The sequence below is a fragment of the Siphateles boraxobius genome, unplaced genomic scaffold (assembly GCF_051911475.1).
Source record: "Siphateles boraxobius isolate OS27281-9 unplaced genomic scaffold, OSU_SipBor_1 35, whole genome shotgun sequence".
Lineage (NCBI taxonomy): Eukaryota > Metazoa > Chordata > Actinopteri > Cypriniformes > Leuciscidae > Siphateles > Siphateles boraxobius.
Window position 1 is genome coordinate 16272189 of NW_027508975.1, and position 27957 is coordinate 16300145.

Consider the following 27957-nt stretch of genomic DNA (forward strand, 5'->3'; position numbering starts at 1 on the left):
GCTAGCAAAGTTAGCTAATTGAATTCAAGTTCATTTTTGTCGCATATTATCATGTAAGGTACAATCATAGGGGAATGTAAGATTTTCATACTGAGACATACCGTGTTAGCTGTAATGTATGTCTGCGTTGGGATTCTTCTTGTTGTTGTGTGTCGTTGCTCTTTGCCCAGTGTTTTGTGCCCATTTATACACATGCTAGTCAGTGTAAATTAAATTAAATCAGTTAAATTAAATTAAAGAAATTAAATCAGTGTTAATTAAAAGCTAGTGTTCTAAACTACTATGACTGCTGAGGGAACTATTTGATAAAAAGGATCACAGGGAAAAAGTTAAAGAAATAACATAAACAGATTAAAAAATGGCACTGATTATCAGCCAAACTGGCATTTTGAATGGTTGGTATCAATATCAGACATGAGTGTCAAGATCAGTCCATACCTAGTGAGTTATTGTATTGTGAGTTTGCAGGTAACACCCAGCCCTACAGTATTCTGGCCTAATATTATAAGCACCCACAGACCTCCCCACCACAGCCCAAAGCATGGGCAAACTAGACCAACATTTTCTCAAGTTCTTAAACCTTTCAGTTATTTAGTATTTATGTAGTTGTATGTAGCATGATCTTCAAATCTGAATTTATTATCTTTCCCCTCTCTCAACAGGTTCCCTAGTCCCTTCATCATTTACTTCAAAACCTCAGCTTCGTTACAAAGCAAAAACAAAGGCACTTTTAAGAGCCACTTTTGTCTAGTTAATTGTTGTTAGTCTGTCTGGTTCTCTGTTGTTTTTGCTCTTCCCCCCTATCCCTTTAGTGTTGTCTTGTTTGTCCTTGTTCATCGTGAGTGACAATTCCAATTTCAAACAGGTCCTTAATGAGCTTGATGAGCTTGTTGAACATTCTAAATTAAATTATGAACTCCAGATCTTGGAAGATTTCATCAATAAGATGCCGGGAGAACAGGAGGCAGCACCATCCACCATCCATCAACCAGGCCAGGAGGCAGCACCATCCACTAGCCATCAACCTGTCAGGTGGCTGAAGAGAGACAGTGATGGAAATGTTGTCTATGACAGACCGAGATCATCCCGAAACCAAACGGGTCAGTTTTCTTTTTTCAGTCATATTACTTAAAGGAGTACTCCTGTGATTTTTCACATATATCTAAAACGGAGATATAGATTGTTTTACCACTTGGGATTGAATACATGAATCAGTCATGTGTCTGGTATGAGATATGAGGTTTTTATTACATACTCATGATCATCCAAAGTGGTATAGACAACGAAATTGGGCCAATAAAAGTATGTATCATTGTGTGGAATAAAATTAGCTTGTCAAAATCTATGGAATTGTAATGCTGTAAAGGTTGATTTGGGTTTTATTTTCTGCTACAGCTAGTCACAGCTACAGTCGTAAGACTGGTTCTCATACTAGGATGTTGGACAACAGCTTTGAGATAACCAACTACTGTCCTCCTGATACTGTTGGTATGTTCTTTATTTTGTGTCTATTAGTTCATTATGTTTATAGATTCTAATAATTAGAATGTAAATTACATGTTTTTGCGACAGAATAACCGACAACATGTTGCACACTTTGATAGTGTAGAAAATTGTTTTTAAATATGATGTACTATTTTAACAGAGACTTTCCTTGAAGAGCTAAACCACTCACAGGGTGATGACTTGGATGATCAGGAAATGGCACCAGCACCACCACGAGCTTCCTCAGACTGGTCTACTCGAAAAAGTCTCCTCTCAGAGAGGTGGGAGAAAGAGAGACCCTGTCTGGTGAATACCATGGTGGCACAACAAAATGTGAACACTCAGATCTGCCAACAATGTGGCAGCAGTCCAGCTGCTGTCCGTTGTCGTGACTGCCGACCACAACCATTCTTCTGTGCTGATTGTGATGTCAGTATACACCGAAACCATGTCTTCCACAACAGGGATGCAACAATAGCTGGATTCTTTCAGCCATTGCCTCTAACAACCTGTGTCGTGGAGAGGGCTCTTTCCCAGTGTGGTAAGCTGTATTTCTTTGAGTGTCTTATTTAGGGCTGCACAATTATTGCAATCATAATTGCAATATGATCCAACACAACTGCCTAATGGTAAAATCTTCAAATATCATTTGTGACATTTGACTTTTATATTCACGTCATCCTCCTTGACTGTGCAACTTCTGGTTGGTGGGTGTGTGAAGGGTACAAAAACTCTGATTGGTGAACTTCAATCGGTCAGTGGGTGATAGTCTTGTACTCTGGCTGTGCTTACCTATCAGGGGTGGCACAAATTAAAGAGACATTTGGAATATTGAACTGAATCAAATCATACACATTCAAAAATCGTATTGGAAATGGTAATCGCTTTATCTGTCAGAAAAAGTGCAATTATATATTGTGCAGCCCTAGTCCCATTCTCAGTTTATTTAAATAACTTTACAGTATAATAGGCTTCACGAGAATTTTTTGAGTACTTTCTCTGAAACACACTTAATGACCTTTTATCTTTAAAGCTTTTCAAATCATTAATGAAAAAAGAAAAAGAAAATGATTGCAGAATACTTCCTAGCTAGTACATAGGATGATGCATGTCTTTAATCCCTGCATATGATGTGTCTTTCAGTGTGTATTGTGCCATTGGAGATGCCCAAAAAAATATGTAGTTGTTCTCCGGGATCGTTGAGTGTCAACACAGGAAAAGTTGTTGCTGTGGTTACAATGAATGGTAAGAATAAAATGAACTTAAGGGAACATTCCAGATCAAGTGGCTTTAGCGTCCATATCACATTCTGGGCAAAGTGCCCATAGGGACCTGGGTTGGACTTTAACCTGATTACACCCCATAGGGCTCTCCCACTCGCTTCCTGACACTTTTCATTGTCCTATTTGAAAAAAAAAAAAACAAGGCTGTGCTATTGGCTTTGTAAATGTGTCCTGATCTATTTCTATTCAAACGTTCCCTATAGTGGTCTGCGCTGGGCAGGATTTTCAGTCCTGCGCCCCCCCCCCCCCCCCCCCCCCCGTTCCCGCAATATTCTGTCCCGTTCCGCAATAATGTGTTTTAGTCCCGCTCCCGCCCGCATCTATAACCTTATGTGCATCTCCCGCCTGTGAAAGACCCAGGATAGGTAGGAGGGATGTTCAGTTTTGCGTTCTGTCTCACAAAAGAGGCACTTGACAAATGAGAAAGACTGCCAGATGTCTGATTTTAAGTTTTATTAGTTCTGAATGTACTACATAGGTGATAGTAATGTAGGCTACTTTTCCTGATTTTTCCAGGACGATATGATCTCAGTATGCCTGAGATGAAATGTGAGGCATGCAAAGCCACATGGAGCGCTGGAGTGGATGACTTAGTCCGTAATGACTACTGGCCTGCTACCCTTCACTTTTCCACTGTGTACGCTACAGATGTTTTTTGTTCTTATGAAGAATTGAAGATGGCAGCACCAGGACTGTCCTACCAAGCATTCTTAAGAATGCTTGATCAACGAACTGTCCGCTTTGGCCGTGTGAGTATGAGTGGTGGGAATCACTAACAACTAGTACTAGTATTGATGTGTATCGCAGAATGACTATGGTGACATTATCAACACATTGATTATTATAATTGGAGCATGTTGATGAAATCAAAACAGTGATTCAGCTATACTCGATACATTGATAGAACATCATCTAAGATTCAAAGTCTTTGTGTAAAAACTACCACTCAGTAAAAAATCTAAATTCGTACACTAAATGTACAAAAGTATTGGAGCAATTTATCAACTCAATCACTCAAAACATTAGACCTGTGTATAAGATCAAGTAGTGATGTCACATCCTAGTCATGCAGTTTGCATTCAGAAAAAAACAAATAGGTCCATAAAGACATTGGTTAAGTTTGCTGTGGGAGTCTTTTTTTTTGGGGACTTTGGTCGTGATGCTTTTTGTCCATGACATACAAAGAGCCAAAAGATTTCCAATGATGCACTTGGCTGAGCGGCTGCCTGTGGAGGCTCGATGCAGGAGGATTTGGTGTCACCTTTGACCTTATTCACTTTAGTTAAGTTAACTGTGAATTATGTTGACATGTTTTACTATTCTGAAACAGACTGGGAAGATCACAGCAGACAGCTTCAGAAAAAGCTTTTTGGAGTGGGAGGCTGTTAGATTTGAAGTGGATAAGATCTGCAGGGAGGAGCATTTTATCTGTCCTGCATGCACCCCAGACATGCTTGCTGTTTCTGTGGACGGAAATCGCAAGCACTACCGCTTTAAGAACGCAGCAAGGTACTTACAAAATGTGTGTAATTTGCAGTGTTGTTAAAGTAACCTTTGCTGTGTCATATTGAAGGTCAATGTGTACCTTTCTTTCATTTAGATCTGAAGAACAAGCCTTATTTGATGGCATCTTCATTGCAAAAGATGATGAAGTAGAACGATTTGTGGATTACATTCATTCCAACACCAACCATGTAAACTTGTTGTATAATATTTCTAAAAACACCACCAATAACATTTTACAGTTGACATTGTTTGGGTGAGTCCTGACTATTTATATCAACCTTTTTCCATGTTGTAGGTCTCTGGAAGAGGTGTCTGTGGAGGGGAGTGGTCAGCTGCCAGGGAAACTTCTCAGAGATCCTCTAGTAAAATTGATGAGGAGGGACTTGAGCTTGCGGTCTGTCGACATGGAGTTTTTCTCGGCGCTCTCAACATGTTCAGGGGAGAAATATATGCTTATCCCCTCTACCTGCAGAACAAGCTGGCAAATAAGTCAATAAGCTTTTTTGCCATGGATGTAACCTGCAAGTACTGGCCCTACCTCAACAAAGTGACAAAAAGCTGCCCGGAGCTCCAGCACCTTCTGGGCATGAAACCATTCCTCTCAGTGTTTCATGCCAAAGCCCATGATTTTAAATGCGAGGTAAGAAAACATTACCAGGTTATTAACTGTCCCTAAACACCTGCAAAGGTATGTTGGCAGCTTTTAAGTATTTTCTTCAATAGGTTAAATGGAGTGGAGCTTACCAGCAAGGGGCCGGATTGACACTTGGGGAGGAGGTTGAGCAGTGTAACGCCTTCCTCTCTAGGATTGCTGTGACCACGAAGCACATGTCCAAAGCAGGTAAGGTAACCACACACTGCACTACTTAGATTGAAAGTGTTACAAGAAAATTGTAGCCAGTGAGGGACATGTGGTACAACACAGATTCGTGTATTTTTTTTCTTTTTTGCAGGACGTACAGACATGCTCACACTGATGGCCATGCGCTGGAATCAGCAAAAGTTTAATAACTTGGCTGCTTCACTTGCCTGCCGATATCAGAAGGTAGAGATGAGTATTGTTATTTTCTTATATTGTAAATACTTTCTATTGTATATTTTTGTAGGTATAACATTTTTCTTTTGTTTCCTTTTTTTGTTATTTGAAGGCCACAAAACGCCTGGAAAGCCAACTTCAGGACCTGGAAAGCATGAAAATCAAGCTGGCAGTGACACAGGTTGAAGTTGAGGGCTGGGTCACTGATATTAAGGAGTGGGCAGAAGGTGATAGTTATACTATTATTTCAATGTCTCAGTTCTGCAGAATAATGGGAGACATGCTTCTGCAAGTAATTACTGTTTTAAAATGAAATCATACATACACTGTTTTCTTGGTCATGTACTTGTGCAATTAAAATGCCAAATTTTAGTATGTAGTGCATGCACACTGGAAATCATGTCAAAACAAAGTGCCCTGAAAGTACCTGAATGGTGCACAGTCCAAAAGTTGGAACATTGGACATTTCGGTCACACTTTATTTTAAGGTGTCCTTGTCTTGTCACAGTGTAATTATACATTTAAGTACAGAGTAATATTAATTAACTACATGTACTTACTATAGGGTTAGGGTAGGATTAGGATTTGGTTGAGGGTTAGTTACATGTAATTATGCATAATTTATTGTTATTACTATTTTAAGTTCATGTAACATATGTAACAAGGACACCGTAAAATAAAGTGTTTCCGACATTTCTTGCAGTTAGCGGATCCCATCTTGGCTACTTTGTCATTTTCTTTGGTACCCTGTTACATACTTCCTATACACGCTAATAAATATGAAATGATTATTGAGACTCACCTGTCCTTCCTCCAGGAGCATTTTTTTTATAAAGAAAAAAAAAGAAGCAAAGAGGGATAATCCTTATGACTTCCCTGTGGCGTTCTGTGTTACACTGAGACTTAGCTCGTTTCAGTTACTGCCATGAAAATGTAAGTGAAATGTTTACACTTCTTTTCTTCTCAGCAACAACATCCCAAAAGAATGCCGATCTTGACGCGGTGACCAGTAGAATGGAGGTGCTGGTGGCCAGCATTAAAAGAAGGTCCCAGCGCCTTTACAAAGACACTGATGGCAGCAAAGGTCGGGCCCGGATTCGGCGCAAAATCAGAGAGGAGAAGGCCATTCTTAGCTCTGTCGTTGAAAAATACAACAGTATGGTTCCAGATACAGAAAGAATCGTCTTTGACATCATTCTCTCTGACGAGACAGTTTGGCCATGGCAACTTTCACATGGTGGTATGTACACAAATCTGTTGACAATTTTGTTTGATTCACATAGTGGCACAAAACCAATTATGCCTTATCCCAGATTATCTCAAATATTATTTGAAAAATAATCATACTTACAATTTACTTATTTTCCACAACTGTATCCCAGACGCTGTAGATTTGAAAACCAAGAGGAAGGCGTTTGATGTTGTGATGGCAATAAGGAGACTTGAGGAGGAGAAGAAGATTGTTCTTTCTGAGATGGCAAAGCATTGGAAATCTCTCTCCACTCGTGCAGACACACTCAAGGAGATGTCATCCCAGCTTTCCAGTGAGGCATTGCAAAGTACGTATTTAAGTAATGTGTTGTAATACTATACTCTACATTGTAATTTTTTTTCTGATAATTTTTTGTTTTACTCCCATAAGGTGAGCTGTGGGCTCTAAATGAAGAAGGGATCAAGGGTTTCCTCAGCTTAACTTTGAGAAAGAAGCAAGAAGTGACCAGAATGATGAAGCATGCAAGAGACTGTTATGCTCAAGTTTTGACTGGAACAAGTATGGACTTCCAGAATGATTGGGATGGATACGACAGTGATTCTGAACTGTCAGATTGAGGATTGTCAGTTTGAGGAGCTCTCGAAGTTATAAATGACCATTAACTCACTTTTGGTTTGATTTCTTATATTTGTCAGTGTTTCCTTTGTTTGTTTGTTTGTTTTTAGTAGTGGGGGCAGGTCCTAAAAAATCACCAGTTAAAGCTGCCGTCGGCAAAATTTTTTTGATCATATTCAGTGAAATCGACACTATAATCCGACAGAACAACATTAATAAAGTGGTTTTAGAAAAAAACCCGAGCTTCTAAGTCCACCTACCCTTCTGGAGCGTGTTATTTGTTTTGCAAAAATCCACTGCTCCCGGATCATCGGGTCCAATCAGCGCAGGGGGGTGTGAGATCTGACTGTCAGTGTCAATCACAGGTCATGCACACGCCACCCCTCGCGCATGTTACAATCACATGCACACGCCTGAAGTTCGCCAGGGGTCCGTCAGATAGACATTCATGTTAATCCCTCGTTGTCGGATTAAGACGAAAGGAAACCATCAACGGTGATGCCGTCACTTAATGTGACACTGATGCCGTCACTTTATGCGACTGTTGGTCTCGTAATTTTTAATTGTCACGTAATTTAATCTATTGATTAGTGACATGGATTTATTACAAAGCGAAAGTGACATCTCTTCACCTAAAACAAGTTTTGTGTATATATCTAATTGATCTTTCTACCTCTCTGTTACAGCTTGAGAAGTTGTATGCCCTTGGCATGAAGCCTCTGCTGCTGATTGCACATCCTCCTAAGGTGGTGACAGGGAAGTGCCAAATTAAACTAATGCTGCCAATGCATGCCAACCTTAGCACATCAGCGAAGACATGCCTTGACAATGTGGATGCCATCTACAAATTGATGGTTGAAGGTGAGGTTGCATTTATTTAACCTTGAAATGCATACACATGCATATATTCACTATCCGTTGTACAATTGTTGGTGTTGTCACATTTTCCAAACAGCAAAGACTAGAAATTCTGATCTGGCTGTAGCCTAGCTGCAACCTAGAGTCATTTTAAAGAGCTGGTATTGTGGAAAACAAGAACAAAAATTGCTTTGGGATGATGGCAGGGGTCACCTGTGCTTTAAAATACATCACTTCTATCTGCTTGGTAGTTTTAAGTTATTGGAAATTTTGAAATCCGCAGCTAAAGTGGGAGCGCCATTGAGGCTGAACTTTTTAATGAGTCACACTCACTGTCAAATCAAATATGCTGAAAGCTTTGGCACAAGACCACCAGCAGACTTATTTAGTCACAGTTTGCATTTCAGCCAGATGACCAGCCTGGAAGTGTGCTAAAGCTAAATTAGTGACCTCCAGCTAAATCCAATCAATAAAAATGTCAGTACTTTGATTATTTAAATTCACACAGCTGTATGTCGATAAGCTTTTGCAGGGTTTTTCCTGCATAGAGGCTGCATAGTTTTGACTGGGCCTAAACACTCAGCTGGGAAGCTAGCGCAAATGGGAAACAGGACTTCCTGTGGTTTCTCATAAAATAAAAGACGGGACTCTGACTCTATAGTAAAGCAGAAACCAGGTTACATTGCTGTCTCCATCTCTCTCGTCTGTGTTCTGTCTCTGTCTGAGCTGCACACACACTTATAGCAGACCTATATTAAAGGCTGATGGTGGCTTTGGCTGTATTCACAAAAAATCCGCCAATGTGGCTCCTTCCAACAGGGTTCTGTGGAGGTGGGGTCAACCGGTCAAGTTTATCTGTGCTTTAGAATGTAACCGAAGTGAATCGTGTTTAAACAGCACGAGACAATCCTACTCATTTTGCCCTTTAAGACTAACTTGTGTTAATGTATTTTTTAAAACCAATGGGAGTCAAAAGTAATTCTACTACTTGTGCCACTGCGAATAGAGATTGGATGTGCAAAAAAGAACCTAACGGCATGAAAGTCACTGAGACCACAACCAGTGTTGGGCAAGTTACTCAGGAATTACTCCTGTAAAAGTTATAATATTACTTTACTTTTTACAGGAAATTAAAAGTTACTAGTTACGTTACTTGTCACGTTACTATATTACTTTTACTATCCCGCACCCTGCCCCTTTCTAAAAAGTGACAAATAACCTGTTTAGTCCGCTTATTTTAGAAATGAATCCACTTTACTGGAACAATAATTAACATTAGGAGTCAACAATCAGCCAAACTTTACACATTGCTGCCTCTCCGACCAGGTGATGCTATACAGAGAAGCAATGTGCATATTTAAAAATAATAAACTGTCCCAACTAATAGCTATCTAATGCTATTTAACTAATAGCATATTGATAAGAGCAGCATGGAGTATGTTTTTTTACAAAACATAACGTTTCCTAACATCACTGGCTGAAATAAAAAATAAAGCAAGTCAACTCCGATTTGTGAACTAATGTTGTTCTGCACATGTATTTATAAGAGCAGTATTCAGCGTTTTTACAGAAGATTCAACTTTGCTTAATACCACTCTCCTGACGAGTGCATGCATCACTGGCAGTAGCATCCTACACCCCCAGCACTGACGTTTCTTTTTATAAGTTTTACATGGCTGCTTCAATAAATTAGATTTAGAATTGTTAGTGATTGTAAACATTTTGATGGTCGCACAAAGCTTACAATGGATGACAATGTTCTTTGCGTCTTAGACTGTGACACAATAATGGCAATACTTAACAGCTGTTGAAAGAACACATATCTAACCCATTCTCCATTCTTCCTTGACTCCTCTGCCCCATGCCTTTCAGAATCCTGTGGGTAAAATCCATCTTTTTTTACCGTCTAGGTTGATTTGGGTTGCATTTATTTTCACTTTGGCCTAACTGCATGTTATATATTATATTTGTGTGTGTTCCATGTCCATTTATAGGTTGGACAAGACTCAACCCAGACCAACTGCCTCAAGAAGAGAACTTCATCTTACATTTGGTGCCGTGTGACCAGTCACCACAACAGGAAACACCAGCCACACCATCACAAAACCAGGCTCCATCCCTCCACACACCACTACACTCAGCTCCACTCATCCAGGAACCAGCACACCTGGCTCTCTCCACCCACACACCACTACACTCAGCTCCACTCATCCAGGAACCAGCACACCTGGCTCTCTCAACCCACACACCACTACACTCAGCTCCACACATCCAGGAACCAGCACACCTGGCTCTCTCCACTCACACACCACTACACTCAGCTCCACACATCCAGGAACCAGCACACCTGGCTCTCTCCACTCACACACCACTACACTCAGCTCCACACATCCAGGAACCAGCACACCTGGCTCTCTCCACTCACACACCACTACACTCAGCTCCACTCATCCAGGAACCAGCACACCTGGCTCTCTCAACCCACACACCACTACACTCAGCTCCACTCATCCAGGAACCAGCACACCTGGCTCTCTCAACCCACACACCACTACACTCAGCTCCACACATCCAGGAACCAGCACACCTGGCTCTCTCCACTCACACACCACTACACTCAGCTCCACACATCCAGGAACCAGCACACCTGGCTCTCTCCACTCACACACCACTACACTCAGCTCCACACATCCAGGAACCAGCACACCTGGCTCTCTCCACTCACACACCACTACACTCAGCTCCACACATCCAGGAACCAACACACCTGGCTCTCTCCACTCACACACCACTACACTCAGCTCCACACATCCAGGAACCAGCACACCTGGCTCTCTCCACTCACACACCACTACACTCAGCTCCACTCATCCAGGAACCAACACACCTGGCTCTCTCAACCCACACACCACTACACTCAGCTCCACACATCCAGGAACCAGCACACCTGGCTCTCTCCACTCACACACCACTACACTCAGCTCCACACATCCAGGAACCAGCACACCTGGCTCTCTCCAGCCACACACCACTACACTCAGCTCCACTCATCCAGGAACCAGCACACCTGGCTCTCTCCACTCACACACCACTACACTCAGCTCCACTCATCCAGGAACCAGCACACCTGGCTCTCTCCAGCCACACACCACTACACTCAGCTCCACACATCCAGGAACCAGCACACCTGGCTCTCTCCACTCACACACCACTACACTCAGCTCCACACATCCAGGAACCAGCACACCTGGCTCTCTCCACTCACACACCACTACACTCAGCTCCACTCATCCAGGAACCAGCACACCTGGCTCTCTCAACCCACACACCACTACACTCAGCTCCACTCATCCAGGAACCAGCACACCTGGCTCTCTCCACTCACACACCACTACACTCAGCTCCACACATCCAAGAACCAGCACACCTGGCTCTCTCCACCCACACACCACTACACTCAGCTCCACTCATCCAGGAACCAGCACACCTGGCTCTCTCAACCCACACACCACTACACTCAGCTCCACTCATCGAGGAACCAGCACACCTGGCTCTCTCCACTCACACACCACTACACTCAGCTCCACACATCCAAGAACCAGCACACCTGGCTCTCTCCACTCACACACCACTACACTCAGCTCCACACATCCAGGAACCAGCACACCTGGCTGTCTCCACTCACACACCACTACACTCAGCTCCACTCATCCAGGAACCAGCACACCTGGCTCTCTCCAGCCACACACCACTACACTCAGCTCCACTCATCCAGGAACCAGCACACCTGGCTGTCTCCACTCACACACCACTACACTCAGCTCCACTCATCCAGGAACCAGCACACCTGGCTCTCTCCACTCACACACCACTACACTCAGCTCCACACATCCAGAATTCAGCACACCTGGCTCTCTCCACTCACACACCACTACACTCAGCTCCACTCATCCAGGAACCAGCACACCTGGCTCTCTCCACTCACACACCACTACACTCAGCTCCACACATCCAAGAACCAGCACACCTGGCTCTCTCCACCCACACACCACTACACTCAGCTCCACTCATCCAGGAACCAGCACACCTGGCTCTCTCAACCCACACACCACTACACTCAGCTCCACTCATCCAGGAACCAGCACACCTGGCTCTCTCCACTCACACACCACTACACTCAGCTCCACACATCCAGAATTCAGCACACCTGGCTCTCTCCATTGTCGTGGGTAGAGATAATTAAAGAAAAATGGTAATGCAAACCGTTTTTGTATGCTGTTTACAATTGTGAGGATACTGATATGTTGTACTGTGCATCCACAGCCATATGAAACCAAAAGTGAAATTCACTATTTAAAGGTAACTATGGAAAGGCCACAAAGTAGGAATGCATTATTTAAACAACATTTTTCCAATAATTCAGCTAGTCTTCATTCCAAGCATTTTTCAGACCAACGTACATGGGCTGTTGTCTTTTGGCTTAGGTCAGGCTACACAAAATTTTTAGACACAACATTTTGACATTTTAAGCTGCTGCACTGGGCCCATTATTGTTCCACCTGCCAGCTGTATTGTGCCTATCTAAAAATATGTAATATATATATATATATAAATATATATATATATTTTCCATGAGCAACAGTTACTGTGAGTAACACTGACATACCATAATGACCGTGATGTTTTATATCTTGTTTAAAAGTAATCTTACGCACAGGGAAACACACCAGAATAATAATGGGTTAAGCAAGACCTTCCTCCAACTCTGGCACAGCTCTAGTGTGGAGATAGGTCTGGCTATGCAAGACTAGGTTAACATTATAATTTTATCGCCTCGTCCCCACTCTGGAACAACAGATTCTTGATGCACTGCACAACTCTGCAAAGTATTGTAAAACAGTAAATGTTACAATCATGACAATCAATCCAATGTGTATTATACTTTCCAATTCTCCTTCAACTTCCCTTTCTTTCTTTCTTTCTTTCTTACTTACTTACTTACTTTCTTTCTTTCTTTCTTTCTTTCTTTCTTTCTTTGTTTTTCTCAGTGGAAAGACCTGGCCTCCATCCTGGCAGCCAGCCTGATTCCATTCCCATGCAGCTAGCCTGCAAATATGCAACATACATTGCAAATAAATAAAATGTTGTTTTTGGTACTACATTTGTTGTTCATTTGCCATTTCTGTTATTCATATCAAACTAGAGTTTAAGCTATGAAATTTGAACTATACCTAACAAAATAAATGAAGTGTACTATGTGACATTTACAGATTTGTCTTTTATTATGAAGTTTTGCAATCTATGACATAACTAGTTTAAGAACTTTTTTTATCAAGGGGATGGTTGAAAACTTTCAGTTAAACTTTATTTGATAATCAGTAAATCCACAATCAGAATTTAATATGGACATAAATCACATAAGGAGAGTTAACATGGACATTAGCAAAGTTAATAGCCTGTTGAGACTTTGATAAAGGTAATCTATATCTGTATAACAAGAAGTAAAAGAAAGGAAATTATATATACATATTTACACATTTAGGAGTGATTTGTAGCCTTATATTAGTAAGTTTAGCCTATTACAAACATCGTGAGTACGCACTGTACATTTTTTAATTTATGATGGGTGTTTTTCAGGTCTGTCCATATATCATTGACCATACACTGACATTGACCACGTTATTTACATAGCACAGTATTGTACACAATACACGTACAACATAAGCAAACAGGAGCACTTTTATTTAAGTCATGGCGGCCGAACAAACGTTTTGAAATTTTAATTAAACAATATACAAATGCCTAAAGCTCCTTAATTACACTTCCGAGGTGTAATTAAGGAACTACTTTAAGTAACTACCGCCGAGAGTGAACATAATCATGAAACGCGTGTATATAGGCCTACTTGCTAAAATCGCCTTAATAAATCACTTTAATAAATTCTTTACTTTTTCTAATCATACAACACCTAAATACAGTGTACAAGTACTAGTTTGGCTGTACTAGATATTTAATATATTCAGTGCATACATCTTTTTACAACCCTATTCACAGCCTAACTTTGCAAACAGGAAAAACTACAAATACGATACTAATTAGTATCAAGTGGCATGGCGCGGCTAGAGGGAATTGTAGTTTAAAAATATATGACTCAATATACTGAAATTGAAATGAGTAAATAATGATGTAAGAGTACACTGATGGGTTAAAGCTGATGTGAATCACATTTGTGTAATAAAATTTCAAATACCTTACTGTTAAACAGGTGAAAATCAAGTTTGACCATTTTTGACAGCACCCCCTCTTGGTGACTCTATCCATATGGGTATAGTCATATAGCTGAAGTCAAGAGCTATTTATAACAGTTGGTTTCATGTATGTAGCCCCTTCTGTTCCTGAATGACAAGCTTTCCAACATGCACCAAAATCAAGGTTCAGAGGTCAATATTTCAAAGCAGGAGCCATTTACAACCTTCAGACTGACATATGTTACTCTCCAGGTCAAGCCCTTTCCAACAATATATTTGTTTTAGTCCTACGACAAAGTTTCAATTTTAACTTTTCATGGACACAGCCTTGGCTCAGGCATAGTTTAGGTGAGGACTTTGAGGCCCCGACCTCAATTTTTATATATATATATTTTTAAAATTTAGTATTATAACAATACTGCACATATGTACTACAGCAAAGCAACAAACAGACTATTTTAGTGTTTTGGCCAGAATCATAAACTTATGAACATCAGCATTGGTCTAAAGATGCAATTAGGTGTCCAAAAGTACTTACAAATGATGTCAGTGGTGGATGACGTTTTCAGATCATTTACTTAAGTAAAAGTACTAATAATTTGCTGGACAAATACTCTGTTACAAGTAAAAGTAAAAGTCAAAATAACACATTCATAATGTTACTTAAGTAAAATTATGAAAGCATAATCAGGAAAATGTAAAGTATTGAAAGTAAAAGTATTCAAAGCTGAAAGAAAAACGTTGTAATATTATTATCATGATATTATTGTACTCATGTGCTAATGTAAAAGTAGTTGGTTGTGGTTGAACAATTTTGTCTCTGACTGCATGAGATGATTATTTCATTATGGATGAATTTGCTGATTTTTTTATTTTTATGAATCGAGAGCCCATAGCCCAAAAGTAACACCCTCACACTGCTTGTTTCGTCAGTCTAAACCTAAAAATGTTTACAAATATATATTAAAATAATCAAAAAGAAAAGAGGAAAATCTTCACATTTGTTAAGATGGAACCATGAAATGTTTTTACATGACATGACTAAATAGCTGGCTATTAAAGTTCTGTCGATCAACTAATGTACTAGCTGTACTTGTATAAACTGTTGAGTACCTTAATTTATACTCTTCATATTGTTTGTGTGCAAAACCCCACCGTTGTAAAGCTTCACATTAAAAGCATTTAACTGGCAAAACACAAGTGACCTTTTATCTTGAAGTAGTCACAGGAAATGCAATCTGTTTTTATTTTTTTATTTTTATTAAATGCTCGTAAAAGGAAAAAAAAAACATCAACAGTTATTGTCATAACATAATACAATTGAGTCCTTCAATCCAGATTAAGCTCCTTCAGTCTTTTTAATCCAGATTAAGTGCCAAATCCTTAAACACAGCCACTGTTCTTATAGCTTTTACATTTTTTTGAGAACTCAATAGATTCAAAATACATTTTCATTTCAAGTTTAAATCTTACAAAAAGAGGATTGCATTTAGAAAATTTACATTTGTGAATATGAAATTTAGCTAACAGAAAAATAAGGTTTATAAAATAAATCACTTTTCTTTTCACATTCATGAAAACCAAAAATTACATTTCTATAGGAAATGTAATCTGTTTGTGAGATTTACACATCAAAAATGCGTCTACACAAGACAACCATCATGTTCAACAGTTTTCTGAAAAGAAAATACACAAGAACAAACACCAGTAATTTGTACTTAATTACAGTACTTGAGTAAATGTACTTATTTACTGTCCACCACTGAAGGATTTAACTGGCATATTAAGTTCACACAACAGACAATTCAATCAAATGGGTTTATTACAGTGGTGCAAATGTATGCATCATAACAAAGACATTTCTTTATAGTTTTACAGGATGTAAGTGAAAAATGTTTGGATTTGTCTGTCTGTATGTACATTTAGATGATGTCATATGGAAAACATAAAAGAAAAACATCTATGGTTTCAATGCTATTTGACAGTATTCAGTATGCTATAACTACAAATAACAAAAAAATAATATGGGTAGTATATGCATATTGCATACAAATACAGTATAAATCCACATACATTATGGAAATACCAAAGTACATTAGAATTATACTTGTTAAAATTACAGACTGCCATTGAATCTTCATTAGATGTTTCCATGCATAGATGATGAGAAGCAGCAATAAGCAGTTTTGGTCTGAAACCAGCAAGCTCAAATGTCAGAAGAGATAAATAAATCAATGTTTTTCTATTTTTTAAAATAAAAATACACACAAAATCTACAAAAACTTTCCTGTAGATACTTTGGTACAGCTATTTAAAACAAAGGCAAGGCAAGATTTTTTGTACAAATCTCCAGTTCCTGTGTGTTGTTTGGCAGTGGTCTTTAGGTGTCTTCTTCCTCAGACTCAGGGCTGGCGAAGCCATTGTCATCCCACTCCTCAATGTCCTCATGTATGGAAAGAAAATCAAATTCCATAGTGGCTATACTGCTGTATGCATTAACAGCCTGTTTGTGTTGACTTCTAAGTGAGTGACCGCTCCGATTGAGGACACTGTTGAGCCTATGTGTTGAGAAGCCAGTTGAAGCCAGTTGTTTCGTTGACCTCTGTCAGGTCAACGAAACCTGTAGAGGAATTGTGGAAAAAAATAGAAAGAGAAGTGCCTGATCACAACTCAATGTATAAAGTAGAGTTCCCTGGAGATATATCTATCTATCTATATATTATAAACAAATACATAATACTAAAATCTAAAGATCTTGTACATACTGCAGGTTTTGATCCGCTCCAAAGTCTGTCCTCTGAGTGACTCCACTTCTTGGACTTGCTTCAGAAGGTACTTGATGTGCTGAGACATCTCCTTTACCAGGATGCTCTGCTCCTCCTCCAAGCGTTTCAGTAGCATTACCTGGTCGAAGATAGATCTCTTCAACCTGAAGGTGTTGCCTTTGGTTGGGGAAAGGAATGGAATAGTGGACAAGGAATGTTTTATATTATATAGGTTGTCCCTCTTTCTTCTGTTCCAACCCATGGCCTGTCGCATTAGCATGTTCACTCTTCCTAATGAAAACAATAATGCACCCAGAAGCCAAAAAGTAAGATTTCACATCCAAAAGGCAATAAGAGTAACCCAACAGACATGCCAAAACCATATCACTAAAAGTTAGTTGAACTGGTAATTACCTTGAAGTAATACAATGATAACTTTCGTAAGAACAGAACAGATAAACTTTGTTTTTTAATTACCTATAAAAACACTATTAAGTATTTATTATTATTTATTTAGGCTACCACAGCGTGTAGTGTAAGTGTAACACCAACCAGCCTTTGTCATCTATTTTGTGACAAGTGCTGCCCTGGACAGAAAGCTGTTCACCTATAAAGAAAATAATACAATCAAATTTTGGTCTCCATTACACAAAAATATTACGTACACACCATAGATCTTGAAGTTGTGGTTTAACAGAAAGCATGTGTACTGTATTATCCTAGGAATTTGGGACCCCTTACAAATGTATGCATTTTGAATTGTTGAAAACAACTGAACTGCCTATTCTTTATTTTAACTCATACATAAAGGATATGATTTATCCCTCACACCAGGTGTGTTACTTAGATGACAAATAAGTACCTTTTGGTGTAATGGTTTCTATTAAGACTCTTTGTAGCCATAGTTAAAATACTGACAATAATACCACACCTGCTCCACTTCCTCTCCCACTGTGTTTCCTGCTCCATCCTGGCTTCTGCCACCCCATCTCACCTGCAACAGAGCGAGAAGTGTTATGTAGCAGTACTTCAGGAGTTTTGATATAACATCATCCAATCAGGCATAACATGCACAAATGTAAAAATAATCCTTTGCACTGAAGATTACTTGAATGTTATATCTACATTAATTCATACAATTATCTCTAAAACATCTCATGACCCAAGCTTTTATTTGGCGGGGAAAAACAAAATCCCTGTCCTACAAATTTGAACAAGCAGCTGAAAAGCAGTTGGTGAAAGATAACACACAGCACGTTCTATTATCCGACCCATTATTTCTCAATAACTACAGCCATACCAGACTTAAAGTTATTGCATGTACCTCGCATTTTGCTGTATGGGCTTTGGCATGCAAGACGCTCAGGAATGGCCTCATTTCTGTCAATGGCAGAAGCTCTGGTAAACCCTCTGCTACTTTGTTAAGGTAGGGCCAGTACCTAAAAAGCAGGAGCAGCATCATGTGAGTGTAACAAAGAAATCTAAAATGACTAACATAACTGTAAAGCTGAGAAACAAGACATTTTAATCATTGAGTTGGATTTGCAATATGACAATGAGAATTACCTGCATGTAACATCCATACAGAAGAAGGTAACATTTGCCTTCTATGACATCTCTCTTTGAAGAAACATTGGATAAGCAAATATTTCTCCGCGGTAATGGCTCAGTCCTCGTAAGAGAAACCCATGTCTGATAAATCAGAAGAAAATCTAGTGGTTAAGAATCAATTGACCCAGTAAGGCCTGGCTTAAGCACACATCTCTGTCAATATAAGTGCATATAACAAAATATATGATAAATATAATACTTGGCTACTATAAAGATTAGATAAATACCACTCTGCAAGGAAACGTGTGAATAGCTTTCAATTTTTACTCAGACTTGGATTGCCATTAAAACTCAAATATCAGACTCAAGAATCATACACACACACACACACACACACACACACACACACACACACACACACACACACACACACACACACACACACACACACACACACACACACACACACACACACACACACACACACACACACACACACACACTGAATGCCCTCCTCGTCTATCTGAGAACCAGACTTTTTTGACATCTCTCTGCCAGCGGTGAACTTAGCAGTACTGCAGACAGCACTGTCATTTGCCTATAAAGTCAGTTTATAACACATTTTAAGGTACATAAAAACACAAAACAGCTGTATAAACAACTATTATAAAAAAAAAAACAATCAAATGTTCATACACTTCTTATGTTGCCTCTGACAAGGTCAACAAAGGTAGCAGCTTCCTCGTCCTTGGCAAGAAACAAGCCCTCATATATGGGTGGCTCCTCAGTCCTGTCCATAAGATAACATGCGTCAGTAATAAAAATCACAAGTACTACATTTACTATTTGTTAACATGTAAGTTATGATCACTCAAAGACAACCCGAATGGCTACTATTTGTGTAAGACAAGACTAAAATAAACTTCTAAAAAATACCTATACCTACCCTTTTGACTTGCTGAAGCGGTAATGTTTTCGGTTTCCATCAGAGCAGACAGCCAACATGTCTGGAGAACATGCTGGACACTCAAAGTGATGGACCTGCCACATATCCTCTTCTTTGTATTGACAGAAGGTAAACTCAAAAAGGCTTAGCTGAAATGTATCAGCACAGATACTACCTGTCTGCATATTAAGACATGTTTGGTTAGGATCTTTTGAAGCAATACCCATAATTAAATATTAGGTATACAGTAATATAATTTTGTTTGTTATATGTTTCAGTGATATTCAGGCAGATTTACCCTTCCAGCTTGAACAGATCTGTGCTCCAACATTTTCAGGAAGGCCTGTCTGGACATGGCTGGTGCCGTCACCTTCATATGTTCAAACGAGGTGAAGACATCAAACTTGTATAGGGTCTGGCAGCTGGTGCTCGCTGGCCAGTACCGATAAACGGGCAGGTCCTTCACCTCGGGAGTCCATTCTGCAGAGCATGATGGACAGGATTTCCGAGGCAAGTAGACATCATATCGTCCTGTGAACAAGTGAATATAATGTAGTAAAGACTAAAATAATTTCAGTAATCAAATTGCAACAGATTGCCTTCTATACAGAGATACAAATATATTATATATTAGCTATTTGACATGGCATTTGGGCATTACCTAAAAATGACATGGTGATAAAAAGCTTTGCATTGCATACAGCGGTAAAGTTATAGTACAATAATACTTTCACAAAAAGGAGGGCTTTCAGAACAACACACCATTGATGGTGACCACAGAAATATGCTTCCCTGGAGTGATTGTGAGGTCATGAGTGCATTCACAAATTGACCTTGGTGCAGGAACAGGCAGTTGACATACTGCAAAACAGAAAGAAGTTATGAAGGGTGTATTTACAGCATCTCCTCAGTCCCTTAGATGCATTTCCCAAAACGCTAACCTCATTTTCAAAATAGTGCTTTAAAACCCTACAATTAATCCAAACTGGCCACACCACTATTCCAACTGTAATTGTCACTATGTTGAAACAACATGTAAATGCTTAAACACATTTTGAAAAATATTAAGACGCAATTGACTTAGCTGGTCAAAGATATGCTGGTCAGAACTGTCAAAACCAATCATACTTTTGTTATTCAGCTATTAAATTTCACACTTGCACTTTTGAGTTTAAAAAATGTCTAAGCCATTTAGAAACTCTGTTAAATATAAACATGTGCGCTAGCTACAACAACATTTGGGGAATTACACTATAAGTATGAGACAATTTGATATAATGCTAATTTTAACATACTTTGTTTACAAAACTGAGGCTGGCCATTTTCATCCACCACCACAGCAGTTGTAGGGGGAACGGGCTCAAGAAATCCATGAAACACAGCCTCTCTGTCATGGAAGACATTTCTCTTGTGGGCCTCTATGTCACAGGTAGCACAGAGGAACTCCATGTCCAGTGGTACACAGTCCAGGCACCTGATCACAGCTTCTACAGCACAGCATCTGTGACAATTTTGGATGAATACTCTCTCGGCTGAGAGCTTTGCATCAAAAAGCATAGGCCTAGCAGTTTTCATTCTCACATCTGTGAGAAGCTGCCTTTGTTCCCAAGCAGAAACCATTCTGTCTGTTCCATCCAGAACCTGACCTGCAGTTATGGTGTCCCTTAACTCGAGTCTTGTTTCTAAAAAACAAAAATATACATTCACTTGTCCTTAAAAGGGCTATACTCATGATTATGATCACACACAAGTATATATCAGTTATACTGTGAGTCTGTAGTGGAACTGACAAAACATAATGCTTGATTATGATTAAATAAATGGTGGAAATTGGAAAATGTAGTGTAATGATACTACTGTAACACTCAGTATTCTCACCAAGACTTGCCAACTCTTAATCTTCTATCTGAAGGCCTTCCTCATGCACAGGATCCCTTCTTCTGGATTGAGAAGCAGCTGCAGAGACAGTCATTTTGCTTAACCCTTTGATCAATATAACATGAAACCAATTATTTTTCAAATGAAAATATTCCATAAGGACTGGAGGCAAGGAAACTAAGCAAAAATTCTTAAAACACAAGTAAGGATTATCAGTCGCATGCTAATCGCAGATAATCGCAGAATTATGTACTATATAAATATGTACGAGTATCGTACGAATTTGACAACTTGTTAAATCATGTGAATTATGAACTATGTTCGTACTGATTGGGCTATGGGTTTTGTAAGAAAAGGTTTAAGAAACAACAAATGCTTTTATAAAATGTTTGATTTAGGGTTAAAACCAACACATACATACCATTGTGAATATTTGCCTTTGCAGCTGTCCGTCTCCTCGGTTTACTTGTCCTCAAACAATAATGAGCTGACTGAGTCCGAAAGGCCCTTTTGGTCTTTTCAGCTGAAAAAGAGAATCATTATGAATAATATATAGGATTATTTAAAGGAAAAAGTACAGATTTAACTTACAAATATAGGATGTTACATTATTAAGCATTAAAAGCATGCTAAGTGTTGTGGTTAATATGCATTTACAACAAATATCACTTTAAAACTACCAATACTGAGGTAAAAGCATGGTAAGTTTTGTGATTACTGTCCTTTACTACACCCATCACAGTAAAACTAAGGTTACTGAGGTTTAAAGCATGGTAAGTTGTGTGGTTACTGTCCTTTTACCACACCTATCACAGTAAAACTAGGGTTTCTGTAGTAAAAGCATAGTACGTGTTGTGGTTACTGTGCATTTACAATAAGTATCACATTAAAACTACCAATAGTGTGGTAAAAGCATGGTAAGTTTTGTGATAACGGTCTTTTTCCTACACTTATCACAGTAAAACTAATGTAAAAGCATGGGGAGTGTTGTTTTTACTGTGCTTACTACAAATACAACTTTGGAACTTATTGTATTACTTTAAACCTGATATGAATATGATTAACTTATTAAAGTTCTAGGACTATAACGTCACGTGACAGCTGTTTAATCTCCCTGTTTTGAATTAGAAAGCAATGAAACGCAAAACCTCCGTGGAGATGACAGATATAATGCAGTGACTGAACGTGAGCTAATCTGATTAATATCGACAAACAGAAAATACATTAGCCTATATCAAAAATTATAAGGACAGCGTATTTACGACTACTTACCAACATCTTGCACACGTGAACTACTGCCAAATATCGCGATGTGTCCGGAATGAGACTTCTTCAGCGCAATTTCCTAGTGATAAAATATAATTTTTTAAATATCAATAAAAAACAAAGCAATCCAGCTTCCCTGGCAATAAGACCGAAATAATAACATTAAAATAAATACACAAACCATGATAAGACCTCGTGAATAAATGTTGATTAAACAGCTCTCTAGCCTGACAGGCAGAAAGAATCGTGCTGTGATCAAGAAAGATGCTTCCCATTGAAATACGTTAGTTTAAAAAACGTGCTGATATCACGAAAATGACGAAATAAATAGGCTAAATAAATAAATCCGTGTCAAACGAATCAATAGATTAAATTACGTGACCATTAAATTACGAGACCAACAGTCGCATAAAGTGACGGCATCAGCGTCACAGTCAGTGACGAGGGCATCACCGTTGATGGACAGTTGATTTCCTTTCGTCTAAATCCGACGATGAGGGATTAACATGAATGTCTATCTGACGGACCCCCGCGTCGAAAAACAACGTCAAGGGTACACCTCTTTCGTTGAAACTTGACGCCAGGGGTCCTTGGCCATGCGTCAGACATTTGACGAGTAGGGATATGGTCACCAAAGTTTACCCACTGTAAGCACTGTCAAATAAGGAAATAAGCTATTTCACCTATTTAACGCTTACATTTTTGAAATCTGATAACACCAAGCATGCTTTCAAATTTTTAGAGGCTTCTGGACCCTCTTGACCTCTGGTCCTGGTAAGCCTGTTAATTTATCCACCCCTGCCTACCTCAGCTACCCTTTATACAGAAAATGTATGGTTTAGCTGGTGGAATCAACGGTTCCTTAATGGTGTCAATTAATATGAATGAAAACATGTCCCACCTTCCTACATACTTTGTGCATCACATTACAATATATCATTTGATGCATTGAAGATTTCATATGATTGGCTAACCCACAAGGTGAATGGAAAGACAAACAGAAATAATGGTATACCTAGATTTATTTGAACACAGCTTTTAACAAAAATCAATAATAATTAAAATAAATAAAAAAACAGCATGACAGCATGTTAGGGTGGAAACCATTGAAAGTGTGTAACGCGGCTCCTCCTCATCTAAAGTAGTCACATCCGCAAGCAGGATGGCTGTGCCCGTAATGGCAAACTTGACATTTCATAGCAGGTATCTAACTCATTGAATTACAGACCAATGTGTGACATTACACATGGTTGGCACCTGGTGAGAACTGGCAGGTCGGCTCCCATGTCTCCTCCCAGATTTTTCCACTGTAAGTATCAGTAAAAAAAAATAACATTAGAACAGTGAAAAACAGGAGCCATTTTAACAATAGTTTCACAGCATAAATATTTTCAAAAAATATTGTACGGTCTTGTATTTCATTGTTTTTATAAAACCTATACATATATAGTGCTTGATGAAATGTAACAGATAAACATCAGCCACTCTCATAGATAAAGTCATAGAAAGTCAATAGCTGATATCAGTCAACAAGGATGATCTTGGCCGATACTGATGTTCTGCCAATATATTGGTGAATGTCTACTTCCTACATAGACATTACACAGGGGGAATTATGCATAGTACTGAAAAGAGCAAGTGGCTAAATCCTGTAGACAATATTTGACACTGCATTTAATCCACCCTATACCAACAGTGTAACCAATAGTGTAATTAATATACAGATAGGTCTACAATTACAATATTGTGCAATATTTCAAGCAATTTTTGTTGATTTAATCTTGATTACAGCTCATGAAAACCAAAAAAAGCAATCAACTCACTATATTATAATAAAGAGGAATACAGAAATGTCGACCTTTTGAAAATAAATGAAAAAATCTGACTTATCAAAAATTGTTAATGCATACACTCTATACTTGGTGTGGCTGCTTTTGCACAAATTACTGCATCAGTGTGGTGTGGTGTGGAGGCCATCAGTGTATGGCATTGCTGAGGTGTTATAAAAGCCCATGTTGCTTTGATAGTGACCTTGAAGTTGTCTGTAATGTTGGGTTTGGTTTCTATCATTGTCCTCTCTATGGGGTTCAGGTGAGACGAGTTAAGCACAGCAATACCATGCTAAGCAACCCAGTTACTAGTCTCAGCCTCAGACGTCACGCCCACGGAACGTTGGCTAAACGTCTGATGCATATGGTACACTTAACTGGAAACACTTCAGGAATGTCGAAGTCGTCATCTGATTGGTTGAATTTTATCGGATTTCCGGGGGGGCGCAAGTGTCGCGTTTATTTTCGGTCCGCCGGGAAACAAAGCGCAGACGTGTGATTGCGTTTCCTACTGATTTACTCGGTGTTTTGATCAGATGTGGTAATGCAGACGCCATTGTTGTTATACGTGCACGAACAGATCAATGACTTACTGCTTGTTTTCTTCTCCTTTGATTTTCTATGCTGACTGACTTGTTGCACGCCGGTCTGTTGTTGTGGGGACATTTCCACGCGTCGAAACGTGACGCTGAACGAAACGAACTGTAATTGGTTGTTTGACATGTCGGTCAAACGGCCTTATGGGCGGGCCTTGACCAAAGAAAGCTGCTATGAATTCCAGACCTTCAGCCGTCAGTCTGAAGGTCTGGCTACGCGAGACTACCCAGTTACTTGCGGTTTTGTACCTGTGGCAGGGGCAGAGTCCTGCTGGTAAAGGATATGAGCATGTACATAAAGCTCGTCAGCAGATGGAACCATGCTCTAAAATCTCCAGGTAGAAGGCTGCATTGACGCTGGACCTAAAACCTAGTGGACATGACAATTCTTTCAATGCTGCTTTTTGGTTGCAAAACTTTGAGACCCACCTGTACATTTAAAGTTGTGTGTGCTACAATATAAATTTCAACCTTTATCCACTACCTATGAGATGGTAAAAAGTGGAAACAGAGTACATGTATGAAGGCAATATAAACCAATATAAAGCAGTACTTACCACGCAGAGCAAGGTAACCATTTCACCCTTACTTCCTCTTGCCCCTACAGAAAGACACAAACATATAATCAGGTTTTGAATTTCATAATTTTTAGGCCAAGGCCACTTGGCCTTCAGTTGAACTTAAATGGACTCAAATTACCAATGCTTAAATGGTCAGTATTTTGTGATATGTGAAATGCCCGATGAGCCACAGACAATGGAGAGATGATCAGACAGCCTAATGAAAAATATATTTCTTACCTCATTTATCCTTCGTCCTGTTATGGAGTCATATTTGAAAACTTTTTGCCTACTACATTTCCGGCAACCTTAAAATGACAAAAATAATAATAATAATATTAATTAACCATAAATGTAAAAAAACTAGAAATTAAACTTAAATTCTTAAAGTTTCATAAAACCTGGGGAACAACTTTAAGCATTGTCCTTGAACTTTGAAAACGTCAGAAAATACAGCTAAATAACTAAAGAATACATATATAAAGGGCCATTCACACCAAAAACGATAACTATATAAAAAAAAATATTGTTCTCGTTAATATGATAAACTATAACGACATTGAGAACAATATCGTTGGGGATCGCTTTTAAAGCGATTTTGAGAACAATAAAAAGAAAAGCTAACAACCAATAAGAACCTATCACATCTTAGCCATCACATTTATTAACACAAGGTGAGACTTTGCTTATAGCTGGTCAGTCTGTCTGGACGCTTTTATCGTTATAGTTATAGTTCCTGGAATGAACTGCTCTTTAGCCATCAGATTCATTGATTTCATAGCCGAAATTTAGCCTAATTATCCTACTGCCTAGCCCAAAGGTTATTGAAGCAGATTGTGAACAGTGATAGGGGGGATAAGCTACCTGGGCTGCCCACTGATGTGTGTGTGAGTGTGTGTGTGTGTATTCATCTCTCCTCAAGCTCATTGCTTTACTCCTAAAGTGTGCGTGTTCAGTACTGAAAGGTATGCATGCGAGGACAAACTCCTTTGTGTATCAGACTGGCCACTGAAAATTACTCACTATTAACTACGGTAATTGATTGCACTTAAATTTATCTAAAGATTTCTGTATTTCATGAATAATGATTACAAAAAGGAGAAACTCATATATGGTGTGCTAAGACCACAGTTAACTTACACTTTCGTTTTTTTGGGGGGGGTTGTTCCTTCACAGGGAGAGAGACAGGGTGTAAATCTAAAATATAAAATGTCTCCTTTTCCTGGGCCTGGGCCTGAGGGTGTGGCTCGGGCAGGGCCTGAGGGTGTGGCTCGGGGAGGGCCTGAGGGTGTGGCTCGGGGAGGGCCTGAGGGTGTGGCTCGGGGAGGGCCTGAGGGTGTGGCTCGGGCAGGGCCTGAGGGTGTGGCTCGGGCTGGGCCTGAGGGTGTGGCTCGGGCAGGGCCTGAGGGTGTGGCTCGGGCAGGGCCTGAGGGTGTGGCTCGGGCTGGGCCTGAGGGTGTGGCTCGGGCAGGGCCTGAGGGTGTGGCTCGGGATGGACCTGAGGGTGTGGCTCGGGCTGGGCCTGAGGGTGTGGATCGGGCTGGGCCTGAGGGTGTGGCTCTGGCTGGGCCTGAGGGTGTGGCTCGGGCTGGGCCTGAGGGTGTGGCTCGGGCAGGGCCTGAGGGTGTGGCTCGGGCTGGGCCTGAGGGTGTGGCTCGGGCTGGGCCTGAGGGTGTGGATCGGGCTGGGCCTGAGGGTGTGGATCGGGCTGGGCCTGAGGGTGTGGCTCGGGCAGGGCCTGAGGGTGTGGCTCGGGCTGGGCCTGAGGGTGTGGCTCGGGCTGGGCCTGAGGGTGTGGATCGGGCTGGGCCTGAGGGTGTGGCTCGGGCAATGTCGTCATGGAGTTCCCTACAATATTGCATGTGAATGTTAATTTTCAATATTTCACCATCATAAAAAAAACAGGCATGACTTAAATTACACAAATCCTACCTTCTTTGATCAATACAAAATTGTAGGCCTTTCTCATGGTGGCCACAATTTTTAGGTTGTCCTCAGTGGGTAGCAGATGGGTCACCACATCAGACACCCACTTTCCAGAGGCCTTATCTTTCTTTGCGAAAAAGAGAATTGGGACATAGCCCAATGCACTTAGTTTTTTCACCTGTAATAAATAAATGCAGACAGCAAACATTAGTTATTCCCACTGCATTACTTTCCACCCTATTGAAAAAAAAAAGGAAATTCCCTTGCCCTATCACAAAATATTAATGAAAGTGAAACAAATCATATTGCTTAATGAAATATGAGCATTTCTACTTACTGCAATATGGGCAGAGTCCACCACTCTTCCCGCATTTCTGTTTTTTAGGACACTTTCCC

The 27957-nt window shown here is 39.8% G+C and overlaps 1 protein-coding gene and 1 long non-coding RNA gene across 2 annotated transcripts; one reads left to right on the plus strand and one right to left on the minus strand.

Annotated features, from left to right (window-relative positions):
* The first annotated feature begins 662 nt into the window (after positions 1-662).
* LOC143702588 (uncharacterized) lies at positions 663-7190 on the plus strand. The gene is made up of 14 exons (XM_077196573.1): positions 663-1100; positions 1396-1488; positions 1646-2026; positions 2629-2730; positions 3285-3517; positions 4099-4277; positions 4369-4462; positions 4570-4914; positions 4998-5115; positions 5228-5319; positions 5423-5537; positions 6278-6550; positions 6693-6869; positions 6953-7190. The coding sequence occupies exons 1-14, from the start codon at positions 947-949 to the stop codon at positions 7138-7140; spliced, it is 2544 nt and encodes an 847-aa protein (XP_077052688.1). The 5' UTR covers positions 663-946; the 3' UTR covers positions 7141-7190.
* A 12645-nt stretch (positions 7191-19835) lies between these two features.
* LOC143702589 (uncharacterized) lies at positions 19836-22724 on the minus strand. The gene is made up of 6 exons (XR_013190466.1): positions 22657-22724; positions 21806-21907; positions 21385-21462; positions 20802-21188; positions 20269-20367; positions 19836-20037 (listed from the first exon to the last, which is right to left on the minus strand). It is a non-coding gene; the product is annotated as an uncharacterized LOC143702589 (long non-coding RNA).
* Positions 22725-27957: the final 5233 nt, after the last annotated feature.